The 26,689-nt window shown below is 44.6% G+C and overlaps 1 protein-coding gene across 1 annotated transcript in view; it reads left to right on the forward strand.

Annotated features, from left to right (window-relative positions):
- Positions 1-26,689, forward strand: part of HUWE1 (HECT, UBA and WWE domain containing E3 ubiquitin protein ligase 1) — a 1,034,695-nt gene that overhangs the window by 956,836 nt on the left and 51,170 nt on the right. The window contains 3 exon segments of the mRNA XM_030194273.1: positions 5,313-5,600; positions 17,125-17,230; positions 18,094-18,211. Coding sequence (XP_030050133.1) covers positions 5,313-5,600; positions 17,125-17,230; positions 18,094-18,211 — 512 coding nt within the window.

The following is a 26,689-nucleotide window of genomic DNA, read 5'->3' on the forward strand; positions in this document are numbered from 1 at the left end:
GTATCGCCCCATGATATGACCTCACCTTGAGTATTGTGTTCAGTTCTGGTCACCATATCTCAAGAGGTATAGCAGAATTAGAAAAGGTTCAAAGAAGAGCAACCAAAATGATAAAGGGGATGGGAACTCTTCTCATATGAGGAAAGACTATAGAGGTTAGGGCTCTTCAGCTTGGAAAAGAGTCGCATGAGGGGGAGATATGGTTGAGGTCCACAAAATCTTGAGTGGTGTAGAATGAATAGAAGTGAATCGATTTTTTTTACTCATTCCAAAAGTACAAAGTTACTAGGGGAAACTCAAGGAAGTTACATGGAAATACAAATAGGAGGAAATATTTTTTTCACTCAACGAATAGTTGAGCTCTGGAACTCTTTGCCAGAGAATATAGTAACAGTGATTAGCGTATTTGGGTTAAAAAAGGTTTGGACAAGTTCCTAGATGAAAAGTCCATAATCTGCTTTTGAGACAGACATAGAGAAACTACTGCTTGCCCTAGGATTTGTAGCATGGAATGTTGCTACTATTTGGGTTTCTACCAGATACTTGCTACCTGGATTGACCACTGTTGGAAATAGGATAATGGGCTAGATGGACCATTGTTCTGACCCAGTATGGCTATTCTTAGGTTCTTATGTAGGTAAGCTGTAATTTCTCCTTCGACGAGGACAAGCAGGCTGCTTGTTCTCACTGATGGGTGACGTCCACGGCAGCCCCTCCAATCGGAATCTTCACTAGCAAAGGCCTTTGCTAGTCCTCGCGCGGCCGTCTTCCCGCCCGAAACAGGCTCGTGCCGGCCAGTCTTCTTTTGTCCGCGCTTGGTACGGTCGTGTTACGCCGTTCACGCCCCTTAAGTCGACCTCGCGCGTCTCTTTTTGACTTTCGCGTTTTAAAAAAAAAGGATTTCGGAAGAGGACCTTTTCGGTCTTTTTCCCTTTCCGCTATTTCCAGTTTTTGCCCCGGTAAGTTTTCTTTCGTCTTCGGGGTAGGCCCTTTTCAGGCCTCGGGTCGAATTTTTTCTCCCCCTCTTTTTGGTGCCCGCCGCAATTACGAGTTTTGATTTCGCCGGCGCGATTTTTCCGCCCATGTCATCGAAGTCTCCCAGCGGCTTCAAGAAGTGCACCCAGTGCGCCCGGGTAATCTCGCTCACTGACAGGCACGCGTCGTGTCTTCAGTGTCTGGGGGCTGGGCACCGCCCGCAGGCCTGTAGTCTGTGCGCCCTTTTACAAAAGCGGACTCGGGTAGCGAGATTGGCCCAGTGGAACGTTTTGTTCTCGGGCTCTTCGTCGGCACCGGGAATATCGAGTGCATCGACGACAGCGTCTAGACCTCCGTCCTCGGCCGCGACTGCATCGAGTGCCACTTTTTAACCTTGCAGCCTAGATGTGCATCCTTCTGCCCCTTCTCTACTGTGTCCTGGAGAATGGATCTTCTGTGGCAGAGGAAGCCCACCTCTCTGTTGAGGAGGGTGATGACGCTTCAAAATGTCGCCATCTACTGACTGAGAGGCATTACTTAAGAACTTAAAGAAATTTAGAGGTAAGACCGCATTTTTTTTACTTCCATAAGAGGACCAATAGCTATGAAGGATCTGACTGTATTCATGTTCATTGTGGATGGCCAGACTATTGGCTCATGTGAAATGTGAGGCTAAAAACGCGTGGCTATTGTTTGAGATCGATTTACTTTACTTAAGTTACACAGTGAGAACGGTACATGTGGTGGAGGTGGCTGGAGTAAGGACGGAGTGTTGCCGGATTCCCGGCAGAGCCAGTATAAAGAACAAATACCTGGGAGCTGAACTGACCAGGAACAGGAGAGACTGCAATGGAGGCTATGTAATAGCAAGCTGCTGGAGAGGTAGCACTGCTACTGACTTGAATTAGATGTTAGTTAAGGTGTGTGGAAGAAGAACATTTACAAAGGACATTTCTCTGACCCCTGAGGCAGGCGTTGCTTTACGCCGAAACACAGCCCGTGTCTGGTCACTAATAAAATACTCCTTTTGCCTCAGTCTTGAGGGCCCAGTGTTGCTTTTTTTGAAAAATGATCTAAACCAGGGCTTGACAAAGTTTCTTAGCATCTAGGAGCCAGACTTGTAACGAGCCAGCACACGCATGCATGCACACACACATATAACCATAGCGCTATTCTCAATATTGCTCTTCAGCTTTTTATCTTCTCCAACTACACATACCTCCCCAGCTCCTGCACCCCAGCACACTGACACCAGTTTTCGCTCCCCCTCCCTCCAGTAGCATAGTCACCCAGTTTGCACTCCCCCCACCCCCAGCAATACTAGAGAAACAGAAATCAAAGATACCAGAGATGCCCATTTCCCATAGCTGGCATGGTCCAATTGATAAAATAAATATTTTTTTCTACCTGTGCATTTTATTTTTCTGTTTGATTTGGTCTGTCTCTTCTACTTTTCTCTGTGTTTCCTGCCTTTCCAGGGTCTCCTGTCTATTCAACATTTTTTTTTCTCCCTCCATCTTTGCCATCCCTCTCATGGTCTGGCATAACACCAACGCTCCATCTATGTGTCCACCATCTCTCCTCCTCTGTTCCAAACCCCAGTCGAGTCTGTCTCTTCCCTCCCCCTGTCTGATCTCCCCTCTTGTGTTCCCCTTCCTGACAGGTCCAGCCCATCTCTCTCCCACCCCCACCCAGAGTCCAACAATCTCCATCTCTCCAGCCCTCACCCCAGGGTCCACCCATCTCTATCTCTCTCCTGCCCCCCCCCCCACCTCAGAGTGTAGCAATCTACATCTATAACATACAGGTGTGTAAATCTGTGTCTCCTTTTCCTCCAGCCTTCATCCCACATGGTGGGCTCTCTCATGACCCACCCCACATCACATCCCACACAGTAGTTTCTCCTGATCCCTCACCCTCCCCCCCCCCATCACCATTTCTTTCATGGCTCAGTTCCCCCATCTCCACACAGTGGGCACTCTCATGGCCCAGCCCCTCCCCCCCAATCACACACATTGGTCTCTCTCATGAACCCCACCTTTACCCTACATTACATCCCACACAGTAGTCTTTCCTGGTCCCCATTCCACCCAATGCACCCCTCCTCCCCCCCCCCCCCCCCCCCCAAAAAAAAAAAAAAAAAAGCAGAGGCTCTTTGAAAGTATTTTTAAACAGCCTTACCATGGGTTGGAGTCTTCCTCTGCAGGCTGTTCTGGCCCTGCCACTCCTCTGCTCCTCTCTTTAGCCCCTGATGCTCCTCTTTCCTGGGGTTTGTCGAGGCCTGATGTAAACTGATTATTTCCCACCTACAGTTTTGATGTGTTCCTGCTCAGGGCCGTGCCGATGCGGTAAGCGAGGTAAGCGCCGCAGGGGGGCGCCCACCTCTGGAGGGCGCCGCCGCGGTGCTTACCCTCGCCCTGCCGAGGACTTTAAATCTTTTGGCACCAGAGAGGGGGGTGCCGCCGCTCCCGCTGCTCTTCATCCTGGCACCCCCCCCCCCCCCCCCCCGCACCAGCCCTTTAAATTTATTTGCCGAGCGAGCGCAGCACCTCGTGTGCAAGTAAAAGAAGCGGATCCGATCATCTCATTGGGCCTTCCTTCACTATCTCGCCCTCCTCTGACGCAACTTCCTATTTCCTCTAGGGCGGGACAGTGAAGGAAGGCCCAATGAGATGATCGGATTCGCTTCTTTTACTTGCACACGAGGTGCTGCGCTTGCTATCGCGTCGGCAATTTCTTTTTAAAGACGGGTGGCAGGGAGAAGACGAGGCAGGGTGAGGGTGGGGGACAGATGGGGTGACCGTGAAGGTGGGGGGGGACTCGGATAGCAGAAGGGACTGGGTGGGAGACAGATGGGGTGAGGGGGACTCGGATGGGCAGAAGGGACTGGGTGGGAGACAGATGGGGTGAGGGTGGGGGGCACTTGGATAGCAGAAGGGACTGGGTGGGAGCCAGATGGGGTGAGGGGGACTCGGATGGGCAGAAGGGACTGGGTGGGAGCCAGATGGGGTGAGGGGGACTCGGATGGGCAGAAGGGACTGGGTGGGAGACAGATGGGGTGAGGGTGGGGGGCACTTGGATAGCAGAAGGGACTGGGTGGGAGACAGATGGGAGAAGGGGCATGGAGCTGGAACTGGGGTCTGAAAAGTGAGCAGGAGGGAGAATGGGGTCATGCCTGGGGCAGGGGTGGATGGGAGAATCAATGGATCTGGAACTAGGGGCAGCCGCAGGTGGGAACTGGGAGCCGAAAAGAGGGGGCAGTGAGAGAGGGGGGATAGATCCTGGATGGAATGGGGAGTGAGAGGGAGGGCAGACCCTGAATGGATGGGAGGGCAGAGAGGCATGGATGGGAGGGCAGGGCCCAGGGAGAGGACAAATTGCTGGAAGGGGAGGGGAGAGAGGATTGCTGGCTATGGATGGAGGAGGGAAGGGCAGAGAGGGACAAGGATGGACATGGGGGCCCAGGGAGAGGACAAATTGCTGGAAATGGAGGGGAGGGGAGAGAGGAGGATTGCTGGCTATGGATGGAGGGGGGAAGGGCAGAGAGGGACAAGAATGGACATGGATGGGAGGGCAGGACCCAGGGAGAGAGGAGAAATTGCTGGAAATGGATATAGAGCAAGAAATGAAGAAGAAAGGAGAAAAGTAAAGAAATAAATGGAAAGGAAGCCCTGGAAACGGAGTTAAGAGGACAGATAGCAGCAGAATCAGATACTGGGCCAGCATGATCAGAAAAAGAAAGTCACCAGACGACAAAGGTAGAAAAAAATCATTTTATTTTCATTTTAGTGTTTGGAATATGTCCACTTTGAGAATTTACATCTGCTATCTTATTTTGCAATGTATAGCAATTTGTTTCTAAGAATATTGCTGACAATTCCTTTCAGTGTGGCAAGTGGTGAGCGATCATTTTCATGGGGGGGGGGGGGGGTGATCATTTTCACGGGGGGGGGGGGCGCCAACTGATAGTCTGCAGGGGGGCGCCAGAGACCCTGTTCCTGCTGATCAAACTAGTGAGAAGACTTACATAAAGAGGTCTCTTCATCAGGTAGAGACACCCAGATTGTATGGAGAATTTTGTAGAGCTCCAGTACCTTCAGAGTTGTTGTCATATGATGTATTTAATAACTTGAAGAGAGGAGCAACTGTGGTGGTGCCTGATGTCAGAGGCAGAGCTCGAAGAAGTGGTCTTGGGGTGTTAATATCTGTCTAAAGGGGAGAAAGACATAATCCAAATGTCCAGGCCGAAAGGGAGAACTAATATAATGGGAATTGCAGAGGTAAAGAAAAATCTCTCATTTTTGTTTTATAAGTTTTTCTCTTCTGTTTTCTCCCAGGTACATAGTATTTGAAGGGGAGGAAGGGCAGGATGCTGGTGGCCTACTCCGGGAGTGGTACATGATAATCTCCAGGGAAATGTTCAACCCAATGTATGCCTTGTTCCGCACCTCTCCTGGTGACAGGGTTACCTATACCATCAATCCTTCCTCCCACTGCAACCCCAACCACCTCAGCTACTTCAAGTTTGTGGGCCGTATTGTTGCCAAGGCTGTATATGATAACCGATTATTGGAATGCTACTTCACCCGGTCTTTCTACAAACACATCCTGGGCAAGTCAGTCAGGTAAGTTCTTGGAGGCACTGGGACTTTTTTTAATGGAGGAATGTTTACTATTATAGCAACCTAGTCTATCCAGTTTGTCTAGGAGTCCCACATTCAATATCAATAGGATACTTATGGACCGCTATATCCCCAAATAGGGCCCATTGCGGTTTACAACCTAAAACAAAGCTACAACCGTACATTAAAATAAAACAAACTCAATATCACAATCTATCAAACAAAAAAGGTTTTAGTTTTCTATGAAAAACATAATTCATCTCAATTCTAACATAAGAAGGAATAGAATTCCAGAAAGGTATCACTAAAAATGAAAAAAATTGTATTAGCTATTCTAAAAAAAAAAAAAGTACTCCTTTAAAAGAAAGAGGCTGAAGCACAAATGAGCGATATAGCCTTACAGAAAAGCAAGTCAAGGGGCAACAACCAAATCTACTATAATAAAAAGCACCTCCAACGTTCTGAAGTTGACTCCCTGGCAGTGGGTTCGTGCTAACTGTAACGCTATATCCATCTCCTGTTGTGATGTTAGCGTACTTCCCGGTTCGTCACACGCGACATCACACACATGAGGGTGTTGTCGTCCCTCCCTTCCAGTTCCAGGCCCCTTCCCTCCGATTTTTAAGTCATCTTCACTTACCAAGTCAGGGTAACGGCAGACGGCAGCAGCGGTTAAACACGTGCAGGCTCGGCCCTTCTCTTTCTCTCAGCTGTGGTCCCGCCCTTGCAGAAACAGGAAATGAGGGCGGGACCACAGCTGAAAGAGAGAGAAGGGCCGAGCCTGCACGCCTTTTACCGCTGCTGGCGGCCGACGTAACCCCAATGAGGTAAGAGAAGATGACTTCTAAAATTCATAGGGAGGGGGCCTGGAACTGGGAGGGTGGGGGGACCCTGGAACTGGAAGGGAGGGATGGAGGGGGGCCCTGGAACTCCGACGGAGGGGGGGACCCTGAAACTCGGAGGGAGGGAGGGGACGACCCTGGAATTTGGAGGGAGGGAGGATGACCCTGGAACTCGGAGGGAGGGGGCGGCGCCCCTGGCACACACTCTCAATCTCACAAACACACTCTCTGTCTCACAGACACACTCGCACCCATTCTCACTCTCTCTCTCTGTCACACACTCACACAGTCACTCTCACACACACACTCTCTCAAACATAACACACTCCAAGGAAAACCTTGCTAGCGCCCGTTTCATTTCTTCCAGAAACGGGCCTTTTTTACTAGTGTATTAATAATTCTGATGCAACACCATTTAGGATCTGAAACATCAGACAGGCATATTTACATACAATACTTTCCTGAACAGGAAGCCGGTGCAATTTAGTTAGGTGAAAATAAATACTACTGAATTTGCTAAGTTTAAATATTGATCTAGTCAAAGTGTTTTGGATTAATTGTAGCTTTTTCACAAGCCTTGGAGCTAATCCCAAATGCAAGACATTGTAGTAATCAAGATGTGGTAAAATTAATAGCTGTACCAGCAGAACAAAGGCATCTTGCTCAAAATAAGAGCGAACCAATTGTAAATGCCTCAATTTTAAAAAAATGTTTTACTCCATAATTGATTGATTTGTGGTTCAGAAGTTAGAGGAGTCCATAACGATCCCCAGAACTCTGGACTTTTCCTCAACTGGCAAAACACCCGTAACTAGGTTTATAAAATTTTGAACTATGATGTCATAATTCTTAAATCATAGAGTATTAGCTTTATTATTGGAATTAAGTTTGAACATATTCTCCAAAGCTGAGCCTTGAATCTTCATACAGCTAATCACTGTCTGAGGAATATCTGGCATATTTACAGAAATTGGTATTCTTAGAATGTCATCCGCATAAGAAAGCAGAAGTTCCCCAGGGTTCAACCCAATTTTACCAAGAGAAGCCATAAAAAAAATTGTAAAGCAAAGGAGGTAAGAGAGAACCCTGAGGAACTCCGCAACCTGGAGACCAGAAATTTGAAAACAGATTATTTTTCCGAATGCAATAACTTTGATTCTACAAAAAATCTTGAAACCAGGTGATAACTGAGCCAGCAAGACCAATTTCACTCAGCCATTCTATCAAAAGAGAATTGTCCACAGTATCAGAGACAGCAGATACATCAAACTGGAGCAAGATAGCATGTCCACCCAAGCTTAACTGTTTCTTATATGAGAAATAGATCTAATAAAAGGGTTTTCATAGTATGGACAAATCTAAACCCAATTTGAGAAGAATGCAAGCAAGAAAATGTCTCTGAGTAAGCAGAAAATAACGAACTTACATAGGACTCCATGATCTTGGTAAGAAAAGGAATACTAGCAACTGGGCAGTGGATAGATGGTATAGATAGATCCAACCCTGTTGCTTTTGGGATAGGCGTCAATACAATTTCTCCCATATCAGAAGGTAATGAACCTAACTAACAAATCATTAATACCTGCAATAAACCATTGTAATATTACTTGGGGAATAGAAGAAAACAATGATCATGGACAGACATCAAGAGAGCAATAAGAGTGAACCTTATCAATTGTAATAGGTTGAAGGGACTCCCACTGTTGCTCATTAGAACAGTGCTGATCAATAGTCAAAAGCTTTTCACTAGAAGTGATTAAGGAAATTGATTGCTCCTGCCTCAGACCTGATCGAATGTGGGTCACCTTATTCAGAAAAAAATCAGATAGTTCCTGGGCTGTTGGAGATGATATCTGAGTACTAACACTTTAAGGTAGAGCTATCAATTTATTCACCAGGGAAAATAATTTTCTTAGTATTGAGATTTTCAGATCCTGTTAGCTTACTATAATATGATTATCTAGTAAATTCCGTTTTCCTTTTATATTGTTTAAATTGTAACTTGCACTTTTTCTTGTGTAAATTGATATTGATTGGGTTCCGCTGCCAGACATTTTTCTACTTTCTGTCCATCACTTTGAGAGAAATGAATTTCCTTATTGTCTTCACCAGACCAGTCCAGAACCTATGGGTTGCATACGTTGACCAAAATATGAAAACAGAGAACCAATGGTTGTGAGCTCTTCTGTATAAAGGCACCCTGCAACATTTGCTCTTCAGTATTTCTCTGTCTCCAGCAGATGATGACAGACATTGTAGCTTCTAGTCTGCTTTGTCAGCTCCTTGACTAGTGTCTAAACTGCTGGCCAGTTGAGATAAGATTATTAAAATATTAAATTATTTGGTGTGGGAAGATTTTGCTAATTTGGGGTGTACTCGAGTCTGAGGGCCCCAACCCACTACCATTGGGAAAAATCTTCCTGCTTTAGAGTGTACTCTTCTTTAAAGAAAATTGAGTTTTTCAATCTGGGGAACCTTTTTCTGCAGAATAGTAGCAATAAGGCAACTTAACTGTGGAAATGAGTAAAGGCAAGCGTTTTCTTCAAGCCACAGTAGTTACATATATATATTTTTTTAAGTACATAAGAGTGGCCATATTGGGTCAGACCAGTGGTCCATCTAGCTCAGTATCCTGTTTCCAGCAGTTGCCAATCCAGATCACAAGCACCTGGCAGAAACTCAAATGGTAGCAACATTCCACGCTGCCAATCCCAGGGCAAGCAGTGGCTTCCCCATGTCTGTCTCAATAGCAGACTATGGACTTTTGTTCTAAAAATATTTCCATATAACTTCATTGAGTGTTCCTAGTCTTTGCACTTTTTGAAAGAGTAAAAAAATCGATTCACTTTTACCTGTTCTACACCACTCAGGATTTTGTAGACCTCAGTCATATCTCCCCTCATCCATCTCTTTTCCAAGCTGAAGAGCCCTAACCTCTTTAGCCTTTCCTTATATGAGAGGAGTTTATTTTGGTTGCTCTTCTTTGAACCTTTTCTAATTCCGCTATATCTTTTTTGAGATACAGTGTCCAGAATTGAATGCAGTACTCCAGGTGAGGTCGCACCATGAAGCAATTCCAGAGGCATTATAGTATTCTTGGTCTTATTTACCATTCCTTTCCTAATAATTCTTAGCATCCTGTTTGCTTTTTTGGCCGCTTCTGCACACTGGGCAGAAGATTTCAGCATATTGTCTACAATGACATGTAGATCTTTTTCTTGGGTACTGACTCCCAAGGTGGACCCTAGCATCTGTGATTTTGATTATTCTTCCCTATGTGCATCACTTTGCATTTGTCCATATTAAACTTAACCTGCAATTTGTATACCCAGTCTTCTAATTTCCTAAGGTGGTCTTGCATGAGTTTTAACAACTTTGAGTTTTAACAACATATGAGAATGGAGTGGATATAGCACCATTCACAGAAGAGAGTGTATATGAACAATCTAAAGGTGGACAAAGCCATGGGACCAGATGGGATCCACAGGATATTGAGGAAGCTCAGAGAGGTTCTGGCGGGTCCTCTTAAAGATTTGTTTAATAAATCCTTGGAGACTGGAGAAGTTCCGTGGGATTGGAGAAGAGCGGATGTGGTTTTTCTTCAGAATTAGATTGTAAGCTCTGTCGAGCAGGGACTGTCTTTTCATGTTCAAGTGTACAGCGCTGCGTATGTAGCACTATAGAAATGATAAGTAGTAGCCCCTCTTCACAAAAGTGGTGATAGGGATCAAGCTGGAAACTACAGGCCGGTATGCCTTACTTCAGTTATTGGAAAAGTAATGGAAGCGATGCTGAAGGAAAGGATAGTGAATTTCATGGAAGCCAATAAGTTGCAAGATCCAAGACAACATGGTTTTACCAAAGGTAAATCGTGCCAAACGAATCTCATTGAATTCTTTGACTGGGTGACCAGAGAATTGAATCAAGGACGTGCTATAGATGTAATCTACTTAGACTTCAGCAAAGCTTTTGACACAGTTCCCCACAGGAGGCTCTTGAATAAACTTGACAGGCTGAAGATAGGACCCAACATGGTGAACTGGTTGACAGACAGACGCCAGAGGGTGGTGGTTAATGGAATTCGCTCGGATGAGGGAAAGGTGAGTAGTGGAGTGCCTCAGGGATCGGTGCTGGGGCTGATTCTGTTCAGTATATTTGTGAGTGACATTGCCAAAGGGTTAGAAAGTAAAGTTTGCCTTTTTGTGGATGATACCAAGATTTGTAACAGAGTGGACATCCCGGAGGGAGTAGAAAACATGAAAAAGGATCTACAGAAGCTAGAAGAATGGTCTAAGGTTTGGCAATTAAAATTCAGTGCAAAGAAATGCAAAGTGATGCACTTAGGGAGTAGAAATCCACAGGAGACGTATGTGTGAGGCGGTGAGAGTCTGATATGTACAGGCAGGAAGAGGGATCTTGTGGTTATAGTATCTGATAATCTGAAGGCGATGAAACTGTGTGACAAGGCGGTGGCCATAGCCAGAAGGTTGCTAGGCTGTATAGAGAGAGGTGTAACCAGCAGAAGAAAAGAGGTTTTGATGCCCCTGTATAAGTCGTTGGTGAGGCCCCACCTGGAGTATTGTGTTCAGTTTTGGAGGCCGTATCTTGCAAAGGATGTAAAAAGAATTGAAGAGGTGCAAAGTTACGCTACAAAAATGGTATGGGATTTGCATTATAAGAAATATGATGAGAGACTTACTCACCTGAACATGTATACCCTGGAGGAAAGGAGAAACAGGGGTGCTATGATACAGACGTTCAAATATTTGAAAGGTATTAATCCGCAAACAAACCTTTTCCGGAGGTGGGAAGGCGTTAGAACTAGAGGACATGAAATGAGGTTGAAGGGGGGCAGACTCAAGAAAAATGTCAGGAAGTATTTTTTCACGAAGAGAGTGGTGAATACTTGGAATGACCTCCCAAAGGAGGTGGTGGAGATGAAAACGGCAACAGAATTCAAAAATGCGTGGGATAAACATAAAGGAATCCTGTTCAAAAGAAATAGATCCTCAGAAGCTTAGCAGAGATTGGGTTGCAGCACTGGTGGTTGGGAGGCGGACTTCTACGGTCTGTGCCTTGAAAATGGCAGATACAAATCAAGGTCAGGTATACATATAAAGTAGCACATATGAGTTTATCTTGTTGGGCAGACTGGATGGACCGTACATGTCTTTTTCTGCCGTCACCTACTATGTTACTATGGTTGTCATTTGCAAATTTAATCACTTCAAATTGTTCCAATTTCCATTTCATTTATAAATGTTAAATAGCATTGATCCCAGTACAAATCCCTGTGGCACTCTACTGTTCCCCCTCCTCTATTTCGAAAAATAGCCATTTAACCCTACCCTCTGTTTTGTATCTAATAACCAATTCCTAAATCACAATAGAATATTGCCTCCTATCTCATGACTCTTTAATTTTCTCAGGAGGCTTTCATGAGGAATTTAAGCTTTCTGAAAATCTAGATACACTACATATCTGGCTCACCTTTATCCACATGTTTATTCATGCCTTCAAAGAAATGAAGCAACTTAGTGAGGCAGGGTTTCCCTTGTTTAAATCCATGCTGATTCTGTCCCATCAAACCATGTTTGTCTGTGTTCCGTAATTTTATTCTTTACTAGTAAAAAAAAATGCCCGTTTCTGTTTTAAAGGAAATGGGCGCTAGCAAGGTTTTCCTCGGAGTGTGTATGTTTGAGAGAGTGTGTGTGAGTGACTATGTGAGAGAGAGTGAATGTGCGAGTGTGTGTGTGTGTGACAGAGTGAGACTGGGTGCGAATGTGTGTGTGTGTGTGTGTGACAATGAGAGTATGTGCCAGGGTCCCCCCCTCCCAGTTCCAGTGTCGTCGTTCCCCCCCCCCCCCCCCCGTCTGTCTCCCAGTTGCAGGGGGGTCCCCTGTCTGTCTCCCTTTTTCCCAGTTGCAGGGACCCCCTTCCCTTTTTCCCACCCCCTTCCCTCCCAGTTGCAGGGTGGGTCCTCCCTCACAGTTGCAGGGTCCCTCCCTGTTGCAGGGTCCCCCCCTCCTTCCCTCACTGTTGCAGGGTCCCCCCTCCCTCACTCCCTCCCTCACAGTTGCAGGGTCCCTCCCTCCCTCCCTCCCTCACAGTTGCAGGGTCCCCCCCCTCCCTCCCTCCCTCACTGTTGCAGGGTCCCCCCTCCTTCCCTCACTCCCTCCCTCACTGTTGCAGGGTCCTCCCTCCCTCCTTCACAGTTGCAGGGTCTGTCCCCCCCCCCCCCTTGTGTCCTCCACGTTTTAAGGCACTGTCTATGCAGTTGAAACAGCTTTAGACTTGTTTCAGATGGAACAACAATTTAAAAATGATAATGTGAAGCAGCAGCTCGTGTGTGTGTGTGTGTGAGTGAGTGTGAGACAGAGAGAGATGTGTCTGTGAGCCATCATACCTTCCCTGCTCCAGAGGTGTCTTTAGTCCTGCTATCATTTAGCTGATCTTGTAGCTCTCCTCCAGACTCCTGGGGATCACTCTGCTATTCCTGGGGGTCATGCGTTTCGTCGGTATCGTCGTCTTCCTCCACTCCCTCCCCCGAGTCACTTTGGCCCTCCTTGTGATCGCTGCCGGCAGTGTCCTGTGTGCCAGCTTCCTCCGTCTCCTCCTCACTCTCGTATAGGGCAGAGTCAGCGGTTCCAGGCTCCAACGCACCCAGAATATAATCCAGTCCGTCCTGGGCAAAATGCTCTTATTCCGCTGCTTATGCAGCCGCAGGCTCTTCTCCAGCCTGCGGATCTCCCGCTCCTCTTGCATGTTTGCCTCTAACAGGGCCCACTTTGTCGCCTCCTCGCCGCTGCCAGTTCACCAAGAGATCCGGGGCCCCTTTGTCGCATTCCCAGCGCTTCTCACCTTCTGCGCATTGCGGTCCACACTCTTGACCACCTCCTGATGGCTTCACCCGAGGCGTCCGAATCCTGACTTGGAGAGGGAGGGCGGCAGCGGTTTTTTTAGGGTGGTTAGTGTGCGCGGGTGGTTGGCAGGCAGTCTCGAGCAATTCCTAGGCAGGGGGAGGAGTACCTACTCCTCCCCCTGCCTGGGTTGCTGTTTGCTGGGTCGGAGGTGTAGGGAAACACGCTCCGCATGTTTCCCTACTCCTTCCCCTCCCATTGGACACTTGCTGCAGCCGATTCGCTGCTCCCTGCATCGTGGCTCCTCCCCTCTCCCTGACATCACTATTATCTACTCTATCTAGCAGACCACCTCCGAGTGACCCACGGTTCCAGACAGCCTCAGAACGTTGGAGGTGAGAATTATTATATAGGATAATAGTTTCCACTATTTTGCCCTACACTGAAGTCAGTCTTACTGGTCTGTAATTTCCCATATCACCCCTGGAACACTTTTTAAAAATCAGCGTTACATTGGCCACCCTCCAATCTTCAGGTACTATGGACTATTTTTAACAACGGGTTACAGGTCACTAACAGCAGATCAGCAGTTTCATGTTTAAGTTCTTTCAGTACCCTAGGGTGCATGCCATCTGGTCCAGGTGATTTACTTCTATTAGTCGATTTGGCTCAGTAGGTCTTCATGTTCACCAACATTTCTTTCAGTTCCTCCACATTGTCACCCTTGAAACCACTTCCAGTACAAGTAGATCTTACATCTTCTTCCATAAAGACCGAAGCAAAGAATGCATTCAGTCTCTCCGCTTTAGCCTTGTCCTCCCTGAGTTGCCCCTGTTGCTCCTTCGTGATCTAATGGTCCCATGGATTCATAAGAACATAAGCGTTGGAATAGTGGGACAGACCAAAGGTCCATCAAGTCCAGTATCCTTTTTCCAACAGTAGCCAATCTAGGTCACAAGTATCTGATAAGATCCAGAACAGTAAAACAGATGTTATGTGCTTATCCTAGAAATAAGCAGTGGATTTTCCCAGGTCCATCTTAATGGCTTATGAACTTAAGTTAACTGCTTTTACCACATTCTCTGGCAAAGAATTTCCTCACAGGCTTTCTGCTTCTGATGTACCTGAAAAAGTTGTTACTGTGAGTTTTTGCCTTTGTGGCAAGTTTCTCTTCATATTATATTTTTGCCTTTTTTTTTATCATTGATTTGCATCTAGCTCGCCAGTGCTTACATTGCTTCTTATTTTCTTCATTCAGATCCCTTTTCCATTCTTTGAAGGATGTTCTTTTGGCAATAATAGCCTCTTTCACTTCACCTTTTAACCATGCTGGCTGTCGTTTGCTCTTCTTTCCACCTTCTGTCATTTGTATACAGACACTTAATTGTGTTTTTTCCTTGCATCTACATGCTGCTTAGAAGTTGATGGGGATAATTTGCATCCTTTCCTCTGCTCTCTCTTGAAACACTCCTGGCTTGCTTTCACCATTGTTGAAACCTCTCTATTGGGATTCCCTAAATGTCCTGTTTCAGTAATATCCTTCAAGGATACTCCACACTGAACCAAGCGCTTCTGGGCGACTGTTGGCTTTTGCTCTTTCTCCATTTTAAATGTTAGTAGCAGCAGCAGCCGCTGCCGGTTAAGGTGGGCCTTTCTGAATAGGCTCCTCTTTTCCCAGAATGTTGCCCAGTTCCTAACAAATCTAAATCTCTTATCCCTGCACCATTGTCTCAACCACACATTGAGACTTCGGAGCTATGCCTTACTCTTGGGTCCTGCGTGTGGAATGGGTGAGCATTTCTGAGAATGCTACCCTGGAGGATCTGGATTTCAGCTTTCTAACCTAAGAGCCTAAATTTGGTTTCCAGAACCTCCATCTCATGTTTTCCTATATCATTGGTACTCCCATGGACAGCTGCTCCTCCTCAGCACTATCTAAAATCCTACCTAGGTGACATGTGAGGTCCGTCACCTTCGTACCAAGCAAGCAAGTGACCAGGTGATCCTCACGTCCACCTGTCACCCAACTATCTACATGCCTAATGATCAAATCACAAACTGCAACAGCTGTCCTAACCCTTCTCTCCTGGGCAGATGCTCCTGGAAACTCATCCTTTGTGAGAGAGGATATTGCATCCCCTGGTTGGCAGGTCCCGGCTACAGGATTACTTCCTATTTCACCAGGGTGATGCTCTCCTTTTAGGAGATCTCCTTCTTCTAAGGCAGCACAGGGGCTGCCAGACTGGAGGTGGGACTTCCCTGTAGGTCTCCTGTCTCCCTCAGCTCCTCCAAGTCTTCTACTGTAGTCTCAAGAGAACAGACTTGTTCTTTGAGAGCTAGGAGGTTTTTGCATCAAATACACACATATAACCTCTCACCAACTGAGGGATAATCATATGTGTGACACTCAGTGGAAAAGACTGGATAGCACCCTTCTCGCTACTGGACTTCTGTCTGTCTACTTCTTAAAGTACTAGGGATATTAGACTAATATAAAGAGCCTTAAGATTTTGTGGCGGAGTATTTTCAAAGCACTTAGACTTACGAAGTTACATAGTAACCTATGGAACTTTGTAAGTCTAAGTGCTTTGAAAATGAACTCCATGGCGTATTTTGTGATTTATGTAGTGTTTGTTTCTCAGAAAGTAATGAAATGTAATTAAAGCGCTGTATTGAACCCCCCCCCCCCCTTTTTTTGTTATACAAATTAATTTAATTTAGTTTATTGGCATTTGCTATACCGCCTTTGCTAACTTAGCAGATCAAAGAGGTTTAGATAAGATTAAAATCTGGAAAAAAAATGGAAAAGAATTACAATATTCGAAAAGGAAAGAATAAAAACATCATTTATACAAGAGACGTTAGAATTAGAAACATGACCAACAACATTGGGAAAGGAGCAGAGAAAGGAAAAGAAGCATAGAGTGTGTGTGTGGTGGGGGGGGAATAAGGTACTCCTGAAAAGTGGAAGGTCCAAAAGACACCCATAAAGAGGGACTAAAAGTTAAAGTGAAGAGCCAAGTTTTTACAGTTGCTTTAAGTTTGTCAAGGGATAGCTTGCACTGAATCTTCAGGAGCGAATTCCAGCTAGAGGGGGATGCAAAAAAGAAGGATCAAATACGTGTGGATTCCATACTGGCCTTTTTTGGACCGGGTAGGGCCAGCTGATGGGCATTTATTGATTGCAGAGTACATGCAAGAGAGTACGGAATGGTATGCGTCCAGAGATAGCCAGGAAGACCCAACTGAAAAGCCCTAAAGGTAAGTGTGAGGAGATCAGAACAACAAGCATGGTAGAGAAGATGAATAGCTGTATTTTGCAGTGATTGTAGCTTTTTTAACCAGAAGCAAGAGCAGCCAAGGGTAGATAATGTTGCAGTAGTCAAGTCTTTGTTGTTGAATTGCTGAAGAGCCAATTCTGCAGGGTGCCCTTATAGGACATGGCTCACAACATTTTGTTCTCCATTGCTATCTGCTGGTCAGCAAACACAACCCACAGATTGTGGTCTGCTGAGACTCAAGGAAAGAAAATAATCAGGTAAAATATAAATTTTCATTAAGGAAAGCTGCATTTTCTGTAGTTATAGCTCCTGGAAAGAAATACTGCTTCTCTTTTACCTGCAGTATAACTTCCAAGCAACTTAATTGTCTTAGGAAAACTATACTAAACACTGTAGGGTTGTGAAACTGGTAAGTGTGTGGAGCTATAGTTGCTTGACCTCATTGCTTAGTAATTGGGAAAGCTGCATTGAAACTGTGGAATTGATCTTTTCAGGGATGTTTGTTTCATTCTGTACCTTACTTGTGTTACCTGTGTCATTTCAGGTACACTGATATGGAGAGTGAAGACTATCATTTCTACCAAGGGTTGGTGTACCTGCTTGAGAACGATGTCTCCACCCTGGGCTATGATCTCACTTTTAGCACTGAGGTACATATGGCCGGGGGCACACCATGCAATACAACTAATGACCATGTCCATGATGCTCCATCAGTACAATGAATAGGAAATGTATTTGTATATCTAAATGTTCCAATAATTATCCCTTTCATATCACCACAACATGAGAAAAACATAGCTGAGGCTTTTTACATGTGCTTTCAAGATAGCATCTGAAGAAGAGACCTGTGATGTCTTGAAATGTCATATACATTTAATAATGTTAAGTACAGTAAAAGGTATTTCATTTTGCAAAGAACTTAACTTTCTTTAAACCAGAACAGTTAAGGTTGTGCACATATATTTTTGGACTTTATAATAGCCAGATAGATATTATATAATTTTATTCCCTATTCCCATTGAGGTATCAGTAAGGGCTCCCATGGTAACCCAGTAGAAACTGGGCAGCCAGTGGTGATGCCTGATTACCGCCGGGTTAGTGCCATGCTATTAAAACTTTTTTCTGGCATGCCGGAAATGGCACACACTGGAGCCGGAACTAAAGCCCCCCCCCCCCCCCCCCCCCCCCCCCGCCCACCCCCCCCCCCCCGAGTTTGGTTTTTTTTTAATCCTGCGGCACCAACTAATTAGATTGTAAGCTCTGTCGAGCAGGGACTGTCTCTTCATGTTCAAGTGTACAGCGCTGCGTATGTCTAGTAGCGCTATAGAAATGATAAGTAGCAGTAGTAGTCAGTGCAGAAATTTGTAAAACAGTAAACAGCTGGCACCTGTTAGTGTGACTTGTGTCTTACAGAAATTTCTAGGCATAATTTTCTGAGAAAGATGGCTGTAGGTGCAGTACTATGTAGTTGTATCATTTGCATGACTGGTGTGTATTTGATATTGGTTTTCAGGTCCAGGAATTTGGAGTCTGTGAAGTTCGTGATCTCAAACCTAATGGAGCTAACATCCTAGTGACAGAGGAGAACAAGAAAGAATATGTTCACTTAGTCTGCCAGATGAAAATGACAGGTATTGAAGTTAGGTCTAAATGCCCTGATGACAGTGGATGCAGTAGTAATGCTTCAGAATGCAGTTTTGATGCACTGAAATAATTTCCCAGTGCCATGGAAATAATATGCAGATGTTCAGGACAGTAGATAATGTGACATAATGAAACACATCAGAAAAATTCTGCTTGGAGGCATTGTAGTTCTACCAGATATGGTTTGAAATCTGCTTGAAGCTTCAGATAGGTTAACCTCCAGTGTTTCTGAAACAGCTAGTTTTTAGCCCACCTAAGGGGAGGCTATACTGGGTCTTGTGTTGAAAATGGACAGTTACACAGACCTAATGATAGTGGAAAATTTATGGTCTACTAATCATCAGACAGTATAGTTAGACTCAGATCTCCTTCATACAATACTAATATTTGAATGCTGAACTTTTAGAAGGGCTAGATGAATGATGGTGTAGGGCAAGCCCTAAAGGGACCCAGAATCAGAAGGGTGCAGAAGAACTCTCAGTACAAATAATAGTATGAGAAACCAAAAAACTTTATTTTAGGCAAGCTTGCAAGAAGAGGAGGTATAAAAACATATTCTAAAGAGAGAGATAACTCAGAAAGACTACCATTAAGTAAAGTTTAACAGCAAGAGGACTGACAATGAGGAAGAAAAATATAGACGCAGTAAAAATAGTTAAAGTCCCAAGTTGCCCAGTTGATTAAATAACATGATAAAAGTAGTCCTACAGTTCTGTTTTGGGGTTTTTTTTTTTTTTGGGGGGGGGGGGGGCTAGTAAAAATGGGAATGAGGTGGAAATATGATGTGCCTCATGCAAGATACCAAGACAGAATTGCTAAGAGGGCTAGCACCATCCCCCCTCAAAATTTGATCAGAAAAATTCCAAGAATCCTCTTCCTCACCAATGCACATCCCCCTACCTGTTTTTACCAACTCCTCCCTTCTCCCATCTACATATTGTAATTTCTTTTACCAGTCCTGGGCAGCAACCACTTCTCTCTTGTGATAGCACAAGGGTGGTGGCAGTTGGAAAACTAAGGTGTCCTTTTACTAAGCCACTGTAAGAAGTGGCCTGCGATAGTATGGATGTGTGCTGGGCCATTTTTTTTTTTTACTGCAGCTGGGGAAAAAGGCTTTTTTTAAGTGGGGCAGTAAATGGCCATGCACTAAAATTAAAAGTTGCATATGACTGTTTACTGCCTGAGCCCTTCATTGACCTAGAAGTAGGGGCTCACGCACTACACTCGCGATACTCGAGCAGCTCACACCAGTGTGAGCGCTCTGCTGATTACTGCTGTGAACACCTCGATACATTTATGCTGCTTATCCCAGAAATAAGCAGTGGATTTTCCTCAAGTTATTTTAATAATGGTCTATGGACTTTTCCTTACAGAAGCCGTCCAAACCTTTTTTTTTTTTTAAACCCCGCTATGCTTACCGCCTTACCACATTTTCTGGCAACGAATTCAGAGTTTAATTACACGTTGAGTGAAGAAAAAATTTAGCCGATTCGTTTTAAATTTACTACTATGTAGCTTCATCGCATGCCCCCTAGTCCTATATTTTTGGAAAAAATAAACAAACGATTTACATCTACCCTTTCAACTCCACTCATTTTATAGACCTCTATCATATCTCCCCTCAGCCACCTTTTCTTCAAGCTGAAGAGCCTTAGCCACTTTAGCCTTTCCTCATAGGGAAGTCATCCCATCCCCTTTATCATTTTCGTCACCCTTCTCTGCACCTTTTCTAATTCCACTATCATCTTTTTTTGAGATGTGGCGACCAGAATTTAACACAATATTGAGGTGCAGTCGCACCATGGAACGATACAAAGGCATTATAACATCCTCATTTTTGTTTTCCATTCCTTTCCTAATAATGCTTAACATTCTATTTCCTTTCTTGTCTGCAGCAGCACACTGAGCAGAAGGTTTCAACATATCATCGACGACACCTAGATCCCTTTCTTGGTCTGTGATTCCTAATGTGGAACCTTGCATGACATAGCTATAATTCGGGTTCCTCATTCCCACATGCATCACTTTGAACTTGCTCACATTAAACGTTATCTGCCATTTAGAGACCATTCTCGTAGGTCCTCTTGTAATTTTTCACAATCCTCCCACGATTTAACGACTTTGAATAACTTTGTGTCATCAGCAATTTAATTACCTCACTAGTTACTCCCATCTCTAGGTCATTTATAAATATGTTAAAAAGCAGCGGTCCAGGCACAGACCCCTGGGTAACCCCACTAACTACCCTTCTCCATTGAGAATACTAACCATTTAACCCTACTCTCTGTTTCCTATCTTTTAACCAGATTTTAATCCACAATAGAACACTACCTCCTATCCCATGACTCTCCAATTTACTCTGGAGTCTTTCATGAGGTACTTTATCAAACGCCTTTTGAAAATCCAGATACACAATATCAACCGGCTCACCTTTATCCAACCGATTCTTTTGCTGGCTTTTTGCTTTTAATATACCTGAGACCTGGTGGAAGGAGGATAACCAGTGGGACACTGTCATACCGGGGTACAAAGTATATCGTAGTGATAGGGTGGACCGGACTGGTGGAGGGGTAGCATTGTATATTAACGAGAGCCTTGACTCAGATAGATTACAAATTCAGCAGGACACAAATCACACCTTTGAATCATTGTGGGTTGAAATTCCATGTATAAAAGGGGAAAAAACGGTGATAGGAGTGTACTACCTTCCGCCTCGCCAGGATGAGCAGGTAGACACAGAAATGATAAAAGAAATCAGAGACGCGAACAAAATGGGCAATGTGATAATAATGGGTGACTTCAATTATCCAAATATAGACTGGGTAAATGTAACATCGGGACACGCTACAGAGATACAATTCCTTGATGAAATCAAGGACAGCTTTATGGAGCAACTGGTGCAGGAGCCGACGAGAGAAGGAAAAATTCTAGACTTGGTCCTTAGTGGAGCGCATGATCTGGTGAGGGACGTTATGGTACTGGGGCCGCTTGATAACAGTGACCATAATATGATCAGTTTTGATATCGACCTTGAAGTAACTGTACACAGAAAGTCAAATACGTTAGCGTTAACTTTAAAAAAGGAGACTATGATAAAATGAGAAGAACGGTAAAAAAAAACTTAGGTGGGCAACTGAGAGAGTAAAAACTGTACACAGGCGTGGACGCTGTTCAATAATACCATCCTGGAGGCCCAGGCCATACATATTCCGCGAATTAGAAAAGAAAGACGGAACTCCAAAAGACAGCCGACCTGGTTGAAAAGTGAGGTGAAGGAAGCTATTAGGGCTAAAAGAAACACCTTCAGGAAATGGAAGAAGGAACCGTCTGAAAATAACAAGAAGCAGCATAAGGAGTGTCAAAGCAAATGCAAGGCGCAGATAAAGAAGGCCAAGAGGGATTACAAAAAAAAGATAGCATTAGAGGCAAAAAAACATAGTAAAAAATGTTTTCGGTATATTAAAAGCAGGAAGCCGGCAAAAGAATCGGTTGGGCCGCTGGATGACCGAGGGGTAAAAGGGGCAATCAAGGAAGACAAAGACGTAGCGGAGAGACTGAATGAATTCTTTGCTTCGGTCTTCACCGAGGAAGATTTGGGTGGGATACCGGTGTCAGAAATGGTATTTCAAGCGGACGAGTCGGAGAAACTTACTGACTCACGGTAAACCTGGAGACGTAATGGGGCAGTTCGGCAAACTGAAGAGTAGCAAATCTCCTGGACCGGATGGTATTTATCCTAGAGTACTGATAGAACTGAAAATGAGCTTGCGGAGCTACTGCTAGTGATATGCAACTATCCTTAAAATCGAGCGTGGTACCGGAAGATGGAGGGTGGCCAATGTAACGCCCATTTTAAAAAAAGGCTCCAGGGGAGATCCGGGAAATTATAGACCGGTGAGTCTGACGTCAGTGCCGGGGAAAATGATAGAGGCTATTATTAAAAACAAAATTACAGAGCACATCCGAGGACATGGATTACTGAGACCAAGTCAGCACGGCTTTTGTGTGGAGAAATCTTGCCTGACCAATTTACTTCAATTCTTTGAAGGAGTAAACAAACATGTGGACAAAAGGGGAGCCGGTTGATATTGGGTATCTGGATTTTCAAAAGGCGTTTGACAAGGTACCTCATGAAAGGCTACAGAGGAAATTGGAGGGTCATGGGATAGGAGGAAATGTCCTATTGTGGATTAAAAACTGGTTGAAGGATAGGAAACAGAGAGTGGGGTTAAATGGGCAGTATTCACAATGGAGAAGGGTAGTTAGTGGGGTTCCTCAGGGGTCTGTGCTAGGACCGCTGCTTTTTAATATATTTATAAATGATTTAGAGATGGGAGTAACTAGCGAGGTAATTAAATTTGCTGATGACACAAAGTTATTCAAAGTCGTTAACTCGCGACAGGATTGTGAAAAATTACAAGAGGACCTTACGAGACTGGGAGATTGGGCAGCTAAATGGCAGATGACGTTTAATGTGAGCAAGTGCAAGGTGATGCATGTGGGAAAAAAGAACCCGAATTATAGCTATGTCATGCAAGGTTCCATGTTAGAAGTTACGGACCAAGAAAGGGATCTGGGTGTCGTCGTCGATAACACACTGAAACCTTCTGCTCAGTGTGCTGCTGCGGCTAGAAAAGCGAATAGAATGTTGAGTATTATTAGGAAAGGTATGGAAAACAGGTGTGAGGATGTTATAATGCCGTTGTATCGCTCCATGGTGCGACCGCACCTTGAGTATTGTGTTCAATTCTGGTCGCCGCATCTCAAGAAAGATATAGTAGAATTGGAAAAGGTGCAGAGAAGGGCGACTAAATGATAGCGGGGATGGGACGACTTCCCTATGAAGAAAGACTAAGGAGGCTAGGGCTATTCAGCTTGGAGAAGAGATGACTGAGGGGAGACATGATAGAGTTATATAAAATAATGAGTGGAGTGGAACAGGTGGATGTGAAGCGTCTTCACGCTTTCCAAAAATACTAGGACTAGGGGGCATGCGATTAAACTACAGTGTAGTTAATTTAAAACAAATCGGAGAAACATTTTCTTCACCCAACGTGTAATTAAACTCTGGAATTCATTGCCGGAGAATGTGGTGAAGGCGGTTAGCTTAGCAGAGTTTAAAAGGGGTTGGACGGTTTCCTAAAGGACAAGTCCATAAACCGCTACTAAACGGACTTGGAAAAATCCAAAATTCCAGGAATAACATGTATAGAATGTTTGTACATTTGGGAAGCTTGCCAGGTTCCCTTGGCCTGGATTGGCCGCTGTCGGTGTACAAGATGCTGGGCTCGATGGCCCCTTGGTCTTGGCCCAGTATGGCATTACTTATGTACTTACCTAAAAAAATGTTACTATGTGTTTTTGCCTACAATGCAATCTTTTTTTTCAAAAGTCCTTCTTTGCCTTCCTTATCAGCGCTTTGCCTTTGACTTGACACTCCTTATGCTGTTGTTATTTTCAGTCTGTTCCTTCTTCCATTTTCTGAAGGATTTTCTTTTAGCTCGAAATAGCTTCCTTCACCTCACTTTTTAGCCAAGGCGACTGTTGTTGGTCTTCCTTTCTTCCTTCCTTTTTTTTAATACACGGAATGTTTTTGGCCTGGGCTTCCAGGAAGGTATTTCGAACATCAATCCACACTGATGTAAATTTTGACCCTAGCAGCTGCTCCTCTTTTATTTTTCATCGTTCTCCTTTTTGAAAGTTAAACGCTAATGTATTGGATTTCCTGTGTGTACTTACTCCAAAGCTAATATCAATCTAATCATATTATGGTCACTGTTTCAAGCGACCCTTTCACCATTTTACTCGGACCGACAGTGTTCTACGGGAGCTTTTGCAATTTTTTTTTTTTTTGGGGGAGTTGTATACAGAGACATGGGCTCATGGTTCCCATGATGGGATGCAAACATACCAGGCTATAATCTATTAGAAGGATAGAGCGGGGCGTAAAGGTGGAGGAGTAGCTCTGTATGTGAGAAATGATATCACGCGACTGAAATGACAGGGAACCGGGGAAAGGAAGAAGCGATATGGATCACCTTAAAAAGAGAGGATAGAACTCTGGCCAGGTGGGTGTTGTCTACAGACCCCCGACACAATTGGAGGAACTAGATAAAGATCTGATTGCTGATCTTCAAATGTTGGGGAAGAAAAAGAGAGGTTGCTGGTGTGGAGATTTCAATCTGCCGGATGTAGATTGGAAAGGTTCCATCTGCGGAATCGGAAAGAAGTAGAGAGATCGTGGATGCTTTTCAAAGTGCTTTGCTCAGACAAATGGTGACGGAACCCACGAGGCAGGGAGCGACGCTAGATCTGGTACTCACAAATGGAGATAATGTGTTTAAATGTCCGAGTGGGTGCCCACCTGGGCAGCAGTGACCAATCAAACGGTTTGGTTTGATATGACGGGCTGAAGAGGAGGGTGGCCACTCAAAACTCAAAGTCCTGGATTTCAGCATGCTGACTTTAGTAAAATGGGGAATACCTGAGGAAGGAGCTGATGGGATGGGAGGAAATGCAAGCAGTGGAAGGTCAGTGGTCCAGGTTGAAAGAAGCTATAAATATGGCCACAAACCTTTATGTAAGGAAGTAAATAAAAGCAAGAGAAAAAGGAATGGTTCTCCAAGCAAGTGGCTGAGAAAATAAAGGCTAAAGAGTTGGCGTTCCAGAAATACAAAAAAACTCAAGAAAAGGAACCGAGGAGGAATACCGGATGAAACTGAAAAGAAGCCAAGAGAGAGATACGTCTAGCGAAAGTGCAAACGGAAGAACAAATGGCTAGAAATGTAAGGAGGGGTGGCAAAATTTTCTTCAGGTATATTAGTGAAAGGAGAATGACTAAAAGGGAATTGGGAGACTAAAAGATACTGCGAACCACTATGTGGATAATGATGAAGAAAAAGCAAATTGCTAAATAGATACTTCTGTTCTGTTTTCACAGAAGAAAATCCTGGAGAAGGACTGCGATGGACTGGAAAAAGTACATTTGCTAAATAGATACTTCTGTTCTGTTTTCACAGAAGAAAATCCTGGAGAAGGACTGCGATGGACTGGAAAAATGAGATTGAAGTGGATAGAGCACCGTTCTCGGAAGAGAGTGTGTATGAACAACTTGAAAAGCTAAAGGTGGACAAAGCCATGGCACCGGATGGGATCCACCCTAGGATATTGAGGGAGCTCAGAGAGGTTCTGACGGGTCCTCTTAAAGATTTGTTTAATATATCCTTGCAGATTGGAGAGGTTCCGAGGGATTGGAGAACGGCGGATGCGGTCTCTCTTCACAAAAGTGGTGATAGGGAAGAAGCTGGAAACTACAGGCCGGTAAGCCTCACTTCGGTTATTGGAAAAGTAATGGAAGCGATGCTGAAGGAAAGGATAGTGAATTTCCTGGAAGCCAATAAGTTGCAAGATCCGAAACAACATGGTTTTACCAAAGGGAAATCGTGCCAAACGAATCTCATTGAGTTCTTTGAGTGACAGGAGAATTGAATCAGGGACGAGCTATGGACGTAATCTACTTAGATTTCAGCAAAGCTTTTGACATGGTTCCCCACAGGAGGCTCTTAAATAACTGGATGGGCTGAAGATAGGACCCAACATGGTGAACTGATTAGGAACTGGTTGACGGACAGATGCCAGAGGGTGGTGGTTGAATGGAATTCGCTCGGCGGAGTAGTGGAGTGCCTCAAGATCGGTGCTGGGGCCGATTCTGTTCAATATATTTGTGAGTGACATTGCCAAAGAGTTAGAAGGTAAAGTTTGCCTATTTGCGGATGATACTAAGATCTGTAACAGAGTGGACACCCCGGAGGGCGTGGAAAACATGAAAAAGGACCGCCGGAAGCTAGAAGAATGGTCTAAGGTTTGACAATTAAAATTCAATGCGAAGCAATGCAAAGTGATGCACTTAGGGAGTAGAAATCCATGGGAGACGTATGTGTTAGGTGGGGAGAGTCTGATAGGTACGGATGGGGAGAGGGATCTTGGGGTGATAGTATCTGAGGATTTGAAGGCGACGAAACAGTGTGACAAGGCGGTGGCCGTAGCTAGAAGGTTGTTAGGCTGTATAGAGAGAGGTGTGACCAGCAGAAGAAAGGGAGTGTTGATGCCCCTGTATAAGTCGTTGGTGAGGCCCCACCTGGAGTATTGTGTTCAGTTTTGGAGGCCGTATCTTGTTAAGGATGTAAAAAGAATTGAAGCGGTGCAAAGAAAAGCTACAAGAATGGTATGGGATTTGCATTACAAGACGTGTGAGGAGAGACTTGTGGACCTGAACATGTATACTCTGGAGGAAAGGAGAAACAGGGGTGATATGATACAGACGTTCAAATATTTGAAAGGTATTAATCTGCAAACAACCTTTTCCGGAGATGCGAAGGCGGTTAGAACGAGAGGACAGGAAATGAGATTGAAGGGGGGCAGACTCAAGAAAAATGTCAGGAAGTATTTTTTCACGGAAGAGAGTA

Source organism: Microcaecilia unicolor, chromosome 2 (genome assembly GCF_901765095.1).
Source record: "Microcaecilia unicolor chromosome 2, aMicUni1.1, whole genome shotgun sequence".
Taxonomy (NCBI): domain Eukaryota; kingdom Metazoa; phylum Chordata; class Amphibia; order Gymnophiona; family Siphonopidae; genus Microcaecilia; species Microcaecilia unicolor.